This window comes from Cydia amplana, chromosome 8 (genome assembly GCF_948474715.1).
Source record: "Cydia amplana chromosome 8, ilCydAmpl1.1, whole genome shotgun sequence".
Lineage (NCBI taxonomy): Eukaryota > Metazoa > Arthropoda > Insecta > Lepidoptera > Tortricidae > Cydia > Cydia amplana.
The window spans coordinates 7,965,264-7,982,027 of NC_086076.1; the positions used below are offsets into that span (position 1 = coordinate 7,965,264).

Consider the following 16,764-nt stretch of genomic DNA (forward strand, 5'->3'; position numbering starts at 1 on the left):
ATTGCCTATTGAGGCCTCCCCCTGATCCTCCTATAGTACCTGACGTCAGCGAAGCTAAAGATCAGGTTAACCCCCGATTATAAAAGTTAAATGATGAGTACACTAAATTCTCTCGTCTATTGATGATGTATCATTTATTTTATTGGTGTTAGTTATCTTACGTGTTGTCAACGCCATGAATCATGTTAACCTTTTCGACGCCGTGTCAAACACAAAAGCTGTCTCTCAGACGCCACGTCACCGAAGTGTCAAAACTGAAATTGAACTTTATGCATATGCACCTAGGTCTATATTGCTCTGTGGTCTATGACCGATTAATACGTCTTTAGCGTTGGACCTGCGGTGCGTATATATCGGTCATTGGCGTCCAAAAGGTTAATATTAGGAATCAAATATATTGGAGTACTGGTAGAGACAGAGAAGATCGGTCGTGGTAAATTAGTACTCATATGAAGTGTCTGTGCAGAAAGAGTCGTGGAATGTATGGGGCCCAATACGTTCCACGACTCTTCTCTTTCCGAACAGACATCATAGTAATTCTAATTATCCAGGCAACAAAACAAAAGTACCTAATTATTCGGGGCGTTGAAATGTCAATTATATTTATTTAAAATGGACATTTCGTTGTGATTCAAATACAGGGTGGTCCAAACCTTGACGTCCAAAATTTTTTTTTAGATTCCTCACATCGTGGGCTATCAAAATATACCTCATGTATGTTAGTCGATTTTTCGTAGTTTTTGAGTTATGATTTTTTAAACTTTTAACTTTTGTTATGAAATTCCGGGGTTCCCATACAGGGTGGCTAAAAAATAACTGCATTCCCGTTGCCAGGGAGGTTTTGGGATTATACTGAGCAAATTTTACTATGGGACCATCCCCGAAATCGCGAAAAAAAATTTACCCTTCCATAGAAAATGGACCACAGCCAAAATGTATGAAAGCCAAATTTTTTTTTTCGCGATTTCGGGGTTGGTCCCATAGTAGAATTTGCGCAGTATAATCCCAAACCCTCCCTGGCAACGGGAATGCAGTTATTTTTTAGCCACCCTGTATGGGAACCCCGGAATTTCATAACAAAAATTAAAAGTTTAAAAAATCATAACTCGAAAACTACGAAAAATCGGCTAACATACATGGGGTATATTCTGATAGCCCACGGCGTGAGGAATCTAAAAAAAAATTTTTGGACGTCAAGGTTTGGACCACCCTGTATAACATTGAACGACGCCACATTGGAATTGTCATCTCTTCTGTCGATTCCCTGGAAAATCCTTCTCGCAAAATACTTTCCTCGGGACGTTGATCCCTGGCGTCCCGTTAGTGTTTAGTCACCAATTTTTCACGCTAAATGGCGCCGTTCCGTGTAGTGGTATAGTGAATGCCTATCAAGAAAGACCTAACTCAGGATTTTTTTCATCAATCAAAGTAGGGTTTTTTAAGGTCAGATTGTAGAAAGAAGTAACATAAAATAATAATTATATGGACATTAAAAAAAATCAAATATGATGAGTGGTGTATGACAGCCGACAGGTGATGAAGGAAAATAATAAAAGAGCATAAACACATGACTAGCTTTATTCTCAGACATAGTACATAGTCTCCCTGCATACAAAACATAGTTTTCGCTCATATCATATACAACAGTTAAACATGTCACTTACTCTACGCGTCACCCGCGGTAATGGACCACATTCCTGCCAGGGAATGACTAGATTTACAGTTGCTCTACCATAAAATATTAGAACAGAAACAAAAAAAATATGAAATTACCGGCATGTGTCAATAGAAAAAAAGTTCGATGTTAAAACGAATGATAAAGGAGGCGCCGCACTCAGAAACTAGGAATAATTGGACCTTATTGTACATACGTTGTGCTGCTTCTATTAATTGAAAGTCCTCGGTCCTAAGACTCCTAATTCACGAGGCTCATAAGATACCTATCCATATTAAATAAGAATCACATTTTACTTTGCTGAATACGCCGCCATTACTTTTTTATAAATAACATTCTGTATAAAATTTAATCGAAGCATTTGAATTTTTGGTTATCGTAATAAAAGGAGTTGCTCAAAGTATAGAATAAGAAAATTAAATTAACCTGTCATTACAGTATACCACCTAGTTCAGCTGTCAAAACAAAAATCTTTTCGACACATTTCTTGTCTATACTTAAAAGAAATCTTACATAAATAATAGTTTTTTTAATATGTTTACAGTACACACAGGAATGCAGTCCAATTCGTTGCTCATCTGACATCGGAACAAATATACACTTACCTACTTGGTACAAAGTTTAAGCTCATGTATCAGACCTAGTACTGTAGCTAAAGGGTATGGAAGTTCTACATAATTTGCAAAACATTGCTTTTAAAATAGGTAGGGATAAATCAATATTACATAATACGCAGTTTGTACTTTGCCCATAACCAGCACGAAGGCGTTTGGATCACGGCCCACTCTGCTCGGAGGGGTTACCGCGAAAATTGCAGGGATCTATCTCTTTTACTCCAATGAAGGCGTAATTAGTGACAGAGAAAAACGCCCGCAATTTGCGAACTTCGATTTTCGCGGTTATAGCCCTGACTACCGTGACAAAATGTAAATTACGTATCAGAAATTCCTTGTGCTTATCGGCCGCTTTTTTCAGATCACCTAGCAGACAAATATTTCTACTAATAAAGGTGTTAAAAAAAAATTACAAGCCATACTAATTCTTTCTAAATCTAATAAAATATGAAGTTAATAGTTAATCAAATACTGCATAAACAGTGCAGGTAAATTTATAAAAACTCTTATGGCATTTGAAATATGAGGTCAAGGAATTCAATTTCAGTGCCATTTCGTACCTTGTCACAATGAGAATAGCAGGTATGAGGTCCCTAGCGACTTTTATATTGGAAAGCATTAACGAGTAAAATTGTAAACATATGATAATATGTTTACAATTTTACTCGTTATGAGAGATCTCATGTCGATCTTTACATTTATATATTAAATAAATCTCAGGTTGAACAGAAAGCCTACTTTTAGCTACAGTCCGTCTAAACGAATAAGACACCTATTACTTACAGACTCTTAGTTACTATATCAAGATAACTTTAAGATAATTAAGAATGGTCTCGACTTCTCAAGAATTATAAGACTCCCATTGAAGAACATTCAAGATTAGTAATGACATTTATTAACCACTAGTTACTACAAGTTGCGAATTTATATTATATGTACATTTAAAACTATTATACGTAATACGTAAACATATATATTAATAAATAAAAATAATTCTTAGTGCGATTCCTAATACGTAAAGGCTTTCACGTTTTTTTCTATGAATAAGTTAATTCTAGGCACTGGCAAGCCCATTTTTGGACATTTCTGAGGAATAGATAAATCAGAAAAGCAAAATTATCTCTTCTGATTCAGCTTTTCCTTTACATTCAAACTCCCAAGCACGCTGCTATTGTCAATTATGATTAACTATACTCGATTTTATTACTAACAGTCAGTATCAACGCGGAAATAATGTACAAAAACGCGAACCATGTAAAAAAACATTGAATTTTTTTTCCCGTTTAGACATAATAATTGATACTCACTGATCATATATTTATTACTAATGTAACGCACACAAATGGACAGTAATGTTTATTATCAATGGAAACAAATCACAACTTTTGAAACATTATTTGCATTCACACACAACCTGTGTCCGAATTCTTCCCGATCCGAGGTACAGTGTATAAGGCATCTGTAAAGGCTATCTGTCATCACATACTCGATTTATAAAAATATGTGCCATTCTTTATTTAAAAATCTGTTTTAGACTTCGGTATCTTAGCTTTTAGGCGTAGAAATGGAGATTCTATTTTTTATACGAAATTAATTTGAATATTTTTTATTACGATGCGTCTTCATAAGGATCAATGTATGTAATGTATTTTATGTAGCATCGTTGCAATAAACGGTATATTTTACATTTTATTAGTGTGCACTGTGCAATAACGCAAAACTTGCCATTAAAGGATGTCCAGTCAATGTCACGTACTAAACGGGCACTTATATACGAGTATAACCGTTACTTTTATCCATACCCCTAGACAGAATACCGATAATTTCCTCGTATACTCGTTTATCTATATAATAATTTACTTTAACGTAATATATAAGTATGATCAAATTGCAAATAATCCCATAAAAGCAATAACCACTAAAATATATAATCCAACCAGAAAGAAAAGATTCACAAAATAACAAATAATTTGAATATTTATAATTGCAAACTATATTTCTTTTATCAACCTCTCAACTGATAGACGGCCCAAATTCGGACGATGAGCTTCAATGCCATTTAGAAATATGTAATTGACAATTTATCATTCAAATAACACAACAACTTTTTCCAGCTAAGAAGAGAAAATCATATTTATTTTATTACGACGGGGATTTCTATCGACAATTTGGAAAGGAAAATAAACTCAATTTCTGATTTACCTCGCTTCGTATATTTGTTATTGGTTGGTGGGATCTAAAACCTTAGAATTCTAGCGTAATGGTTTTAACTGTTAATGACTAAAGTAATGAGCAATGGACACGGAAATTCTTTGGCAATCAAAAAATATATTAACTCGTGCATTCTACAAGCTACTGTGCTTATATACAATACTTTTTGCTATTTACAAATGGTTTGACTTAGGGCAAGTTTTGCAGAACTTTAGTTAAATATTTGTACAGTTTGGTCAAACATTGGTTCGTGCCAATGCGTGTGCTGCAAGCTCCTTTAATTTATTGAAGCCTTATAAGTATTTACACAACCTTTAGTGTTCCAGCACGAATACGTATTTCAATTTCAAATATATTTAATAACGATTTCTATTTGACAGTCAATAGTGATATCTAAAAATACACACTTATTAGATGCCAACAATTTGAGAATGTTAAGAAATTATTTTAAAAAAAAAAAGAAAAAAAAAATTCTACAAGTGATAACACTTACACATCCCAGAATAAGAGGCTTTTTAGTACAATTTCGGAACTTTTTACAGGTTTTTGAAATATAGATCTAACAGGCGTGTCTCACTCCGCGATTTCGTCGCTTTGCTACAGGTAGCTAAAAGTACATCCGTTCGGCCCCAATTTTGGGGAAAGCCATAAGCCGCGCGTGGCGCTGTCGCCACCTAGCGGCCATATCTGTGCTGATCGTAACAGACGCGTTTTGTTAGAGAGTGAGTCTTCTGTACTTAGTACTATTATTTATTCTGTGATCTAGGCGAGATTTTGATAGCAACTACCCTTTATATTTGCTATTATCAACGTATCCACAGTTAAGACGAGTAAATGATAACACTCTACATTAATGTACGGTGAAGGGACTTCATTTATGTTACAACGCCACCTACGAGTGAACACACCCAGTTTCACTAAATGATAAGTGATTCAATGTTTAATACTAGGTATATATGATACACCTATATATCTTGTACACATGTAACACACCAAGTTCGTACGTACTAATATATACAGTTTGTGTTGGACGACTCGTAAGGGCATTCATAGATGTACAGTTTACTTAATAATAACATTCAAGTCTTATAACACCTTACTGTACATTATGTATGGTCTTAAAAGAAATCGCGATAGCTGCGTTTTCTTTCATTTCGATAATGTAGTCGTATTTCTAACACTCAGCCAGCCTATTATGGATAGCTTTATCCATCTTTATCCACGTGATAAAATAACTGTCACTGTTTAACACCGTGGGAAAGAAAGTGACGGACACCGTTTTATCACGCTGTCACGTAGACAAGAACGACCATCATATCCGTACAGAACACAAACTAATATCTTACAAACTGTGTTCATACTTTATGTATAAACCGTTACGTGTATTAGAACTACAAATTTTGTATTGAAGTTGACTTGCCAAATGAAAGCAAACAGTATAAAAAACCAGCCACCAATCCTAGAACCAACGACAAAACTGCTAATGAACCAGTTAAGAGGAAAGTGCACGACCGCTTCTCCATTCAAACGTAGTCCCCATTTTCCTTTGGATCGTCCACTCCACTTAAAGCGGGATTTACATTACAAAATTAGTGGCGTGAAATTAATTTCGTGACATTAATTTTAGTATTTTCGTAATGCATGCACTTATTTCACGAAAGCAAATCAATTTCGTGTCCTGCGCGATTTTTTGGTGAAAATAGTGTCATGCAACTAATTTCGTAGTGTAAAGCGACGTGAAAACTTAGTGTCGCGAAAGTGCCTGCGCTGTGCGGACGTGTAGCTTTGATGCTGATGGGGCCATGATCACTGCGATACTGACGATTTGACGACACTAATTTTTTCACGAAATTACTTACGCATATATATCGAAACTGCTTTCGTGAAACTGAATTTAAAATGCATGACACTACGGTCGTAATGTAAACCCCGCTTTAGGGTCGGTTGCACCAAACTTTAGTCTTCGCTAAAGAGTTCGCTAGATTTGTATGTATGGGAAGTTTCATAGCAAAGCGCCGGGGCACAAAACAGATACAGTACAGAAGTCAATCACATGTATGTACTTCACTTTTCATACCTACGCTCGGCGGTCGCTCTAGGGTTGTCAACTATGATTTATGCACAAAAAACTATCGTGGTAGTGGCACTCGTATCTAGTAGTGGCCGGGGCGGGGTGCTTACCTACCTACCTAACTGTTCTGTTTAACGTTAAAACGAACCATCTAAATACAAGCAGATACCTACTTACCTCTGAAACCACTGGTAGCTTAAAAAACGACAATTCACCATTTAATGTTGAATTTAAACAACCGTCCACTGAACAGTTATAATAACTTTATTTTTGTTTCTCCATTATTGCACAAAAAAGTTCACAGACGCGTGTCTCAAGCGGATGGCACTCGCGCTCAAACTGGTCCCAACCGGTCCGAGATATCGTGTCCGTGAGCAGTGTCTATGTGTGTGTTGCTCGAGCGCACTTTGTATGTAGATTGATTTCTGTACTGTATCTGTTTTGTGGCCGGGGCGCGCCGGCTGAGGTTGATCAGTCTGTCAAATGTGGTTGGTGCAACCGGTCCTTAGTTTTAAGGTTGAAAGGTATACTTGCCCCACCGGCTAGGGTTGCCAACCGTACTATATTATATAGTATTGTACTATATTTTGGCTCTCTGTACTATATACTTTTGGAAAAATATATAGTACGCTAAAGTACTATATTTCCGATTAAACGTATATTACACTTATGTTTAGTATTTTATCTAAAAGTACTATATTTTTTTGAAATGTACTATATTTTTGATGCCTTATTCTGGAGAATACTATATTCCACCAAAAAATAGTTGGCAACCCTACCACCGGCCCGTACCACTGCCCGTGGCTTGGAGGATACAACTAAACGGAGTAGCCATTAACAGGCTTTCCCCTCTGTCGAAAATAGGCGGCCAACGGTCATACACAATGTATGGACTGACGTTTATCTGACATGGCTATTTTTACGTTACGCATACATTTGACGTTCCCCTCCCCCGCGAAAATCGGCAGACTGTTTTTGTACAGAAAATTACAGACATGGCGTCTCCGTTTGATTATATCCTCCAAGGCCCGTGGCAGTGACAGGCCTTACTCCGGCAGCTTGGCCTTCTTGCAGGGCAGCGGGTCGTCATCCTCCTCGTCGTCGTCGCCCCAGTCCCAGTCGCCCTCGCCCTCTTCCTCTTCGTCCCGGGGCGCCTCTTCGGCTACTTCTTCCTCTTCCTCCTATAATGTGCAAATTATAGGTTTATTTTTTAACCAAGAAGCTTATCTAAGCTTCTTGGTTAAAAAAATCACCCGGGGCAGAGGCAGACCAAAAAAAAGCGGCCAAGTGCGAGTCGGACTCGCCCATGAAGGGTTCCGTATTTAGGCGATTTATGACGTATAAAAAAAATAACTACTTACTAGATCTCGTTCAAACCAATTTTCGGTGGAAGTTTACATGGTAATGTACATCATATATTTTTTTTACTTTTATCATTCTCTTATTTTAGAAGTTACAGGGGGGGGGACACACATTTTACCACTTTGGAAGTGTCTCTCGCGCAAACTATTCAGTTTAGAAAAAAATGATATTAGAAACCTCAATATCATTTTTGAAGACCTATCCATAGATACCCCACACGTATGGGTTTGATGAAAAAAAAATTTTTGAGTTTCAGTTCGAAGTATGGGGAACCCCAAAAATTTATTGTTTTTTTTCTATTTTTGTGTGAAAATCTTAATGCGGTTCACAGAATACATCTACTTACCAAGTTTCAACAGTATAGTTCTTATAGTTTCGGAGAAAAGTGGCTGTGACATACGGACGGACAGACAGACGGACAGACGGACAGACAGACAGACAGACAGACATGACGAATCTATAAGGGTTCCGTTTTTTGCCATTTGGCTACGGAACCCTAATAAGATGGCGAAACGACCTGGACTCATTCTGTGGCGACTGGCGAGAGCATGCATAAAGCCGTGACGAGTGGCGAAAGACAGGGGAGGCGTTTGCCCAGCAGTGTAACACAATATAGGCTATAAAAAAAAACAAGAAGCTAGACTGACAACATAATTTTTTGTCAAGTGGACTATTTTATGTTATGTATCTAAAGAAAATTAGATTCTAAGTTATACGTGTTTCTTTTTATTTCACCTGAAAACCAACTTTTCCTTTAAAAATATCAAATCTAAAAGTAGCTAATTCCAATCTCATTACTATGGCTGAAAAGCTAAAATAATACATATTTTACTGATAGAAAGAGCCCGCGAAGAAACGTGACAACTGATGACATGTGAAATTTATGAGAGTCTAACACCAGCATTTTATAAGTACCTAAATAATCGCCATCCAATTCCCTTAACGCGCTATAAAAAACACTCTTTATATATTAGCTGTTTCTAAACCTACTGCTAGAATGATCTAGCCCAGCGGTTGGCAACCCGCCGGCCGCATGCGGCCCGTGAACCTGGCACTTGCGGCCCGCGAGCCTCCCTGGCTATTTTGTATGTAATATTGACAAACGACAATGTCTACTCTAGTCATAAATATTAACAAAGTGCGGCCCGCGTCAACTTCGTTACCTACTATGTGGCCCTCGGCTGCTAAAAGGTTGCCGAGCGCTGATCTAGCCAGGTAACTTCTATTCTAGTGTATACTGACCGGCGCGCGCTGCATGACGGCGATGGGCGGCGCGCGGTGGTGCTGCGCCACGCGCCGCTCGATCAGGTACGACACGTACTCGTCGTACAGCAGCCGGATCAGGTGGAACGAGCCGAACGACGCCGCCGATCTAAGGACAATACATTATCGATAAGTAAAAGCGGCCTTAGACGTTACGATTATGTAAAAAAATGTATTAGAAAGACTTTCTCATTTGTGAATTCTAGTGCCCCCATGCCGTGCCGATCGTAGGCAAAAATGGAATAGATTGGCATCGCAGTTTTTTTTTACAAATTTAACTATTATGCGGCTTCCGCACATTTTTTCCTGTCGAGCAGCAATAGTCATCCGTGAGCCGTGTAACGCCTTTTAACCACGATGCCTTTAATATTGTTTAAGTTTTGCGTTGCGCTCTGGCAGCCTAGCCAAGGTGACAATCGCTATCGCCACGCCATCGAATCGCTTTGCGTCTCCCTGTCACTCTTCCACATTAGTGTGACAGTGACAGTTGCGTTTCGTTCGCTAAAGAGCGTTAGCGACTGGCATGTTGTCTACGTGGCCTGGTCTGGTATAGAAGGAAGACTATATGTGTACAACAGTGTACATACCGTAGTGTGAGCTCTCGTATGACCAGCGACGAGTAGAACGACCAGTCGAGCAACAAGCGTCGCGCTCGAGCCGTGTAGTCCGGCCGGCGCTCGTGGGCCGCCAACGCGCCGCGCACGCAGCCTTCCAGCCACGCCGCCCATTGCTCTAGCGTCGCCCCGCGGCCTAGTGTCGCCTGGAAGTAACATGTGTACAACAGTGTACATACCGTAGCGTGAGCTCTCGTATGACCAGCGACGAGTAGAACGACCAGTCGAGCAACAAGCGTCGCGCTCGAGCCGTGTAGTCCGGCCGACGCTCGTGGGCCGCCAACGCGCCGCGCACGCAGCCTTCCAGCCACGCCGCCCATTGCTCGAGCGTCGCCCCGCGGCCCAGTGTCGCCTGGAAGGAAGACTACTTATATTAATATACCCAATCTTAACTACAGTGCGAAGTTAGTTACTAAAGTGCGTCACGCTTTACAAATACAAATTAAAGTTGCCATCAATAGAACTTGCGAACTATGTAAACAAACAATGTAACTTTGTTTTGAGACTGTTTCTCCTTGAATTTTCACACTACCCCATCAAACACAATTCACACTATACACATATACACTATTGAAACGGTCCGTTCCGTAAAATACATAAATATATAACTGTATCTTGGATATTTAATTAAAAGTTTAAAATGGTTTCATAAGTTAGGTTATTAGGACCTGATGGAATGACGTTTTTGTTTCTTTTAAATTCTACAATTGTCCATGATGGGTAGTGTTGTGACTAAAGTTTGTGATATAACCCCGCTACACACTACCCAACTCACGCTCTGTACCTACCGCCGCGGTTGTAAAATACATCAATACCTACATCATTCTTAAGTAGTGTTGAGTCGCTCACTCGTGAGGCACCTCATTTGTACCACTCATTTTGTTAATTTGTCGCAGTACTTCGTACCGCAAAAATGTCTTACTTCACTCCTCTATTCATTTTACTTGATTCTAAAATTATCTTTCTCCTAAAAGTTCTATTCTTAACCTCCAGAATTGCACTCCAATTAAATGTTACTATTTATTTATTTATAAAGGAAGTGATGAATACATAAATATGTACATACATTAAATATTTTTGTCGCCGTTGGAATTAATGGAATAGTCGACGCTGAAAATATGCTAGTACCTCACCTCATTTGAAGTAAGACATTGTAACACCTCATTTTAGAAAATGAGGTACTCATACAAACTTATTTTAAATTGATGTCCTACCCATCACTATTCTTAAGTACCAATTTGTCTTCTGATCGTGATTAAACAAATTAAAAATAAGTAACTACTTGTTTTTTAATTTTGGTATTTTATTATTCGATATGGTTTGACATTAGTAAAGTAGTAAGTAAGAGTCTTGCCCATCACTAGTAAATTCATCATTCAGAGACAATTTCAATATGGCGGTTTGTTTACATAGTTCGCAAGTTCTAATGACGGCTACTTTATGTCGCGATATGCGAGCTAAAAAAATATAAGTAGAAGTGATTGCCACGCACGCCCCAGTCACGTGTCACCCAGCGAAGAAAAAGCTTACATGGCGACCTTGACGGGCGGGACTCCCTTCCTATTCAACTAAAGGTTCCGTCACTCAGGCGCATTTTCCGGGCGGGGAGTGAGCGGGGCGCGCCGCTTTTACATATAAAACGCTCACGCCCCACCCGGAAAACGCGCCTGTGTGACGGAACCTTAAGTATTAACTCACATTTATAGACGGGTCTAACGCGAAATTTATTCACCTTAAGTGTAGCACAGAGCGAGTAAACAAAGCTGGATGGGATGTGTAGCGACACTCGCCACTGGTCGTACACTTGCGTAGCTAAACACGCATTACTTCACTATGGTTATGCTTTTGGGTTTAGTGTGTAATATCTCGTCAAGTCACCTTGAAGTCGGCCTCGAGGCGGTGCGCGGTGGCGGCGCTGCCGCACGAGCACGCCCAGGCCGCCTGCTCGCGCACCACGCGGAAGTCCACGCGGTTCAGGTCCGACAGCATCTGTAACAACATGCGGATAAACGTACGTACACTCGGAATACATACAGATATCCGAAGGCCTTTCACGTATATTGCTACATCCGTCCGGAGTTCTATGCGGCTATTAATACTCGCAAAATATAGTAGTTTCGACACTTTATAATATTGCAGCCTGTGATCATGGATGGTGGATGATTTTAGCCAAGATTCGTTGTTCACTGGCATAAGTGCTAAACATTCGCCATCCAAAAAAGGTATCAACTGTCAAATGAGTAATGTCCCAAAGCCTTCAGAGAGGCTCTACTGTCACGTACACGGCCAATAACCGGCACGGTATTAGCATTATTAATCGATTTAGCATAGCTCGTGTTTGTGTTACTGCATGCCAGTTGCTGGTGAAGTATGCATGTGCTTCTTAATTGCTAAGTTCATCTTTTGTACCATATTGTATGCAAAATAAAGATATTTGATATTTGTGTGTACCTATTACCCTGTATTTAATTAGAATACCTGTTGTATCTGGTGCTGGTTGGCGAGCACGGCGCGCGCTGCCTGCGCGAGATGGTTGAGCGAGGTGTAGCGGCGCAGCGCGGCCGCCAGCGCCGCCGCCGCCGACGCCTGCGCGCGGCTCGCCGCCGCCGGCGCGCAGCCCGACCCCGCCGCTAGCGCCGACTCCAGGCTCTTTGCGAAGTTGCGGATTGCCTGACGACAAACGTGTTCAAACTTGTAAGTGTAAGTGTAAGGCCTGAGTGGACGCTCGAGTTGGGCGTGCAGCGGGGCGGGGCGTGCGGCGTGCATGTTAAACAAATGCAAACGTATAGGAGCGGCCTTAGTGCACGCTGCTCAAATTACTTGTGAGCCCGACGCCACGCTGCACGCCCCGCCGAACGCTCCGCTTCGAGCTTCCACTAAGGCTTGAGTGGACGTTCGAGTTGGGCGTGCAGCGGGGCGGGGCGTGCGGCGTGCATGTTAAACAAATGCAAGCGTATAGGAGCGGCCTTAGTGCACGCCGCTCAAATCACTTGTGAGCCCGACGCCACGCTGCACGCCCCGCCGAACGCTCCGCTTCGAGCGTCCACTCAGGCCTTACACTAAATGTATATACAAGTGATTTTAAAAACTTCGTGGTTTGCTACCGCGATATATGTCAAGGATAGATATGAAATATAACGACTTCATATTTAGGGAAAATAGATACGCCCCGTATTCCTGGCATTAAACACCTTATGTCTCATTGACGCAATATCAGATCAGCAAAGAAAATCAAAATTATTCTAAATTTAACACTTTCAAGTCATTATTTGGCTGGCAAAACCCCTGGCTGTTGAGAAGTTACACGACGACGAGCTAATAAAACTAGGTTAATTCAGACCAAAAGGGATAACGCTACAGAACAATCTGTCTCTTTCTCATAGTAACAAATAAAGAGAGAAGGATAATGCACATACCTGTGTAAGCTGCGGCGGTATGGGGCGTAGCACGTCGGGCAGTAGCAGCTCCACGGCCCGCTGGTACAGCTCCAAGTCGGCTCGGCGCAACCAAGCGGCCACGTCCTTCATCAAACAATAGGCTACATTCCTACTAGTCAAATCAGCTTCTTTTTTAGAACTGTCAAAACGATTCGCTAATATTATATGACGTTCCACGGCAAAAGGTACCTTATGGCAGTTGGCGCTTACGTCGCATAGCGCCGCAATAATAATAACGCGCGGCGGCGGAGCGGCGTTAATAATAGCCTTTACCCGTGGGACGTCACATATGGAATTTATATGAAAACGAATGTAGTGACGTCACGGTAAACTCACCTACTTTTTATATTTACACTGTACTATACTTTTCTCAATAAATTATTTGTATTTGTATTTTGTATTTGTATATTTCAATCCGATTTATTAAATACAAACTGTGTTTAAAATAGCTGCTGTCTATGTTTTTCTAATAATTATCTGATGCTTTATTTCGTGCACGGTTTGAAATAATTTATTTTAAGTACAGGAAACATCCCTATTCCATAAGAATTTGAAATACGGTGCAGTCTAGTCTAGTGGTTAACTATGGCGGGCAATATATTGTACACCTAATCATTCTAATTACGTTTCGGATTGTCTAAAGATATATTTGTAGCAGACAACGGCGATGAAACGCAATGGAAACAGGAAGTAACTTTAAAAAAAGCACGCCGTCGCCGTTGGAATTTGTTGCAACGCCGCCGCCGCCAACAAATGATCGGCGCGCAAAATTTATAACTAGTTTTTTTTTCCTAATAAAAATATGGAATATATTTATTGGTCATATAGTGTTCATAATAATTTACTAATAAAAAAAATGTAACCCTTAACTTCAACTTCAACATTTATTAAGCAAATAGGCCACAAGGGCACTTTTACACGTCAACATTGAATTTACATACAAGCAATCGGCAAAGCTTATCTTAGATTACTACAATTACCTTTCGTGCTGCTAGCCGGTACAGCACGCGGCGGCACAGAGCGGGCGGGGGCCTCCGCCAGAAGTTGCGGCGCGAGCGCTCCACGGCAGCTATGTCTAGCGCCGCCACCGCCTCAAGGAATTCAACGCCGTGCTCACTAAAGACAAAATTGTAGACCAGCCCTAGTAGCACGGTCGCATTTTTATCGTTTATCACCATGCCTGTCACGTTCTAACAAGTATGTAAGTGCGAAAGTGACGGGCATAGTGATAGTCGATAAAAATGGAACCGTGCTGAGCCCGCTTCTTCTTTAATGTTATACAGGATGTTCCAGGACTACCACGTCACAGTGACACTGGAGGTAGGTCAACTCAAGACGAACCTCGGAATCCGTGCAACTTTTACTGAGGTCAGGTTAGGCTGGTTAGGTTCCTCTTGAGTTCACCTACCTCCGGTGTCACTGTGACGTGTTAGTTCTGGGACAATCTGTATATGCAAAAGTAACTCAGACTATCTTTTACTTCTTCATACTTAAGATGAAATTTGGTATGACGTATATGGAGATATTTGAGTACATAAGATACTTTTTAATAGGAATTCACCCTTAACAAGGTGTAAACAAACTAGTAAGAAATAACTAAAAGTGGCTCCTCAAAGTTAAACGTCTTGCTTTCCAATGACTATGAAAATTTAATAGTACATTATTGTCGAGGTTCGGAAGTAGCTACTTGCTGGCTGAGGATTCGTTTTAAACGGACGACCTTGGGAGTCCGTTTAATTGAATCCGAAGCCAGCAAGTAGCCTTCCAGCCTAGTCATATATAGTGCTTTTCTCAAAAATGGTGCAAGAAATAGAAATATTTTACAGAAGCAACGTTCTAATTTTCACAAAAGTAAAACCATTAAAAAGATTTGCTTGCCGCCTTTAAAAAAAAAGTGTATTTTCTGCTGAAAATACGCCAACGTATTTGAGACACCTAAATAGTCGCGGTACCAACATTATAATAATAACTGCTGATCATTTGTTTGGCTGTTTAATGGACCTATGCCTTCATTTGATATGGCCATTTAAAGTTTTAAAAGGTTTGGAACTCGTTAAATAATGGAATTTGTATGCAACATTGCAGTCTCGATTTCGGGACAATGTTTTTAACTTTTTACCGGCAACGTCGACTTTGCCGTCCATTTTTGAGAAATAGTACATTACTGCAGACGCCGGGAAAGAAGGGCTTGCCGGGTGAGTAGGTATAGCCGGCCGACCGTAGGGAGGCCGGATAGTGATACGAAGCCGGCAAGACCTTTTCACGGCTAGGCATGTATAGTGCTTTTCTCAAACATGCAATGAAATAAAAAAATACACCACTCAAAAAACAAATTTATAATCTTTATAATAAAAATCCAACTTCACAACAAAAGTTTTTTAATTTTCCTTCCAATCCCGCCATAATTGTTTTTTTTTTACGGAAGTCGTCCGTATTTCGCGTGTGTAGTGTTCGAATAGACCTTATTAGGGCCATTATACACAATCTGATAATAAGAATCTCAATTTCTATAAATAAAATAAATGCAGAGGATTTTAAATATTATCTATGGTCTCTGGTGACTTCCGTGTAGACAAAATTTTAAATTTATTCATCAACACATTGAATCATACAGATTCGTATTGTTAATATCAGTACGTTCGTGTATAACAGGCGTTAACACGGATATTTTGGTCGATAACCATTCATTCACTAAAAATATTTAAAAAAATATATATAATTCGGCTGTTTAGCCTGTTCATAGACATAGACACCAACCATGTTTACATTAGAAATAAAAAAAAAAATTACTTCCCGGCCTAGGCCTTCAATTTCGTATGAAATTCCTTTACAGTTATCTGGAGTTGCTCCGCCCTAAACGTGATACTTCGAAGCCTGATATAACGCCCGGAGCGACGACATTTCATTGCATGTTTGAGAAAGTGTAGTTTATTTTATTTATTTTTATTTTATTAATTCATAAAATTTACACAGCATTACAGCGGACTAATACGCTATGAAATTTATAATAGACAGTATTATACAAACAAGGTACATGATACAGTCTAGAAAGGAAAAACAGAACAAAATGTCAGAAATCAAAACTAATAAAAGACAGAAGATTCACGCTTATCCATCGCCTCACAGAACTTCATACATTCTTTACACAGATCCATCCAACTACTTGTAGTTACCGGTGGTGGTCCTGTAGCGCGGTGAGGGAGTCGGGCGGCAGGTCGTCGGCGGCGGCGGCGGGCAGCTGCGGCGGCGAGCCCGCCACCACGGCGCCGAGGTACTGCCGGTGCGCCAGCCCCGGCACGCCGCCCGCCGCCGCCGGCTCGGCCGAGCGCGACCGCGCCTCCTGGACACACATATCGAACATGGAGGATCGAATAGCGGGGCTAACGCAGTCGATATTGTGCGCCCAACATAAATATACTGCCAATATACTGTATGTAAATTTGTAAATTTAATTTAATCTAACTTAATTTAATCTAATGTAATTTAATTTAATCTAATTTAATCTCATTTAATTTAA

At 40.1% G+C, this 16,764-nt stretch overlaps 1 protein-coding gene across 1 annotated transcript in view; it reads right to left on the reverse strand.

Moving 5' to 3' along the window:
- Positions 1-7,617: 7,617 nt before the first annotated feature.
- LOC134650432 (DNA-binding protein RFX2) overlaps positions 7,618-16,764 on the reverse strand; it is a 32,732-nt gene continuing 23,585 nt past the window's right edge. The window contains exons 17-24 of the mRNA XM_063505387.1: positions 16,421-16,587; positions 14,228-14,363; positions 13,227-13,331; positions 12,289-12,480; positions 11,689-11,799; positions 9,990-10,162; positions 9,176-9,305; positions 7,618-7,752 (exon numbers count right to left, since the gene is read on the reverse strand). Of these exons, the coding sequence (XP_063361457.1) occupies positions 7,618-7,752; positions 9,176-9,305; positions 9,990-10,162; positions 11,689-11,799; positions 12,289-12,480; positions 13,227-13,331; positions 14,228-14,363; positions 16,421-16,587 (1,149 nt within the window). The remainder of the gene's footprint in view (positions 7,753-9,175; positions 9,306-9,989; positions 10,163-11,688; positions 11,800-12,288; positions 12,481-13,226; positions 13,332-14,227; positions 14,364-16,420; positions 16,588-16,764) is intronic.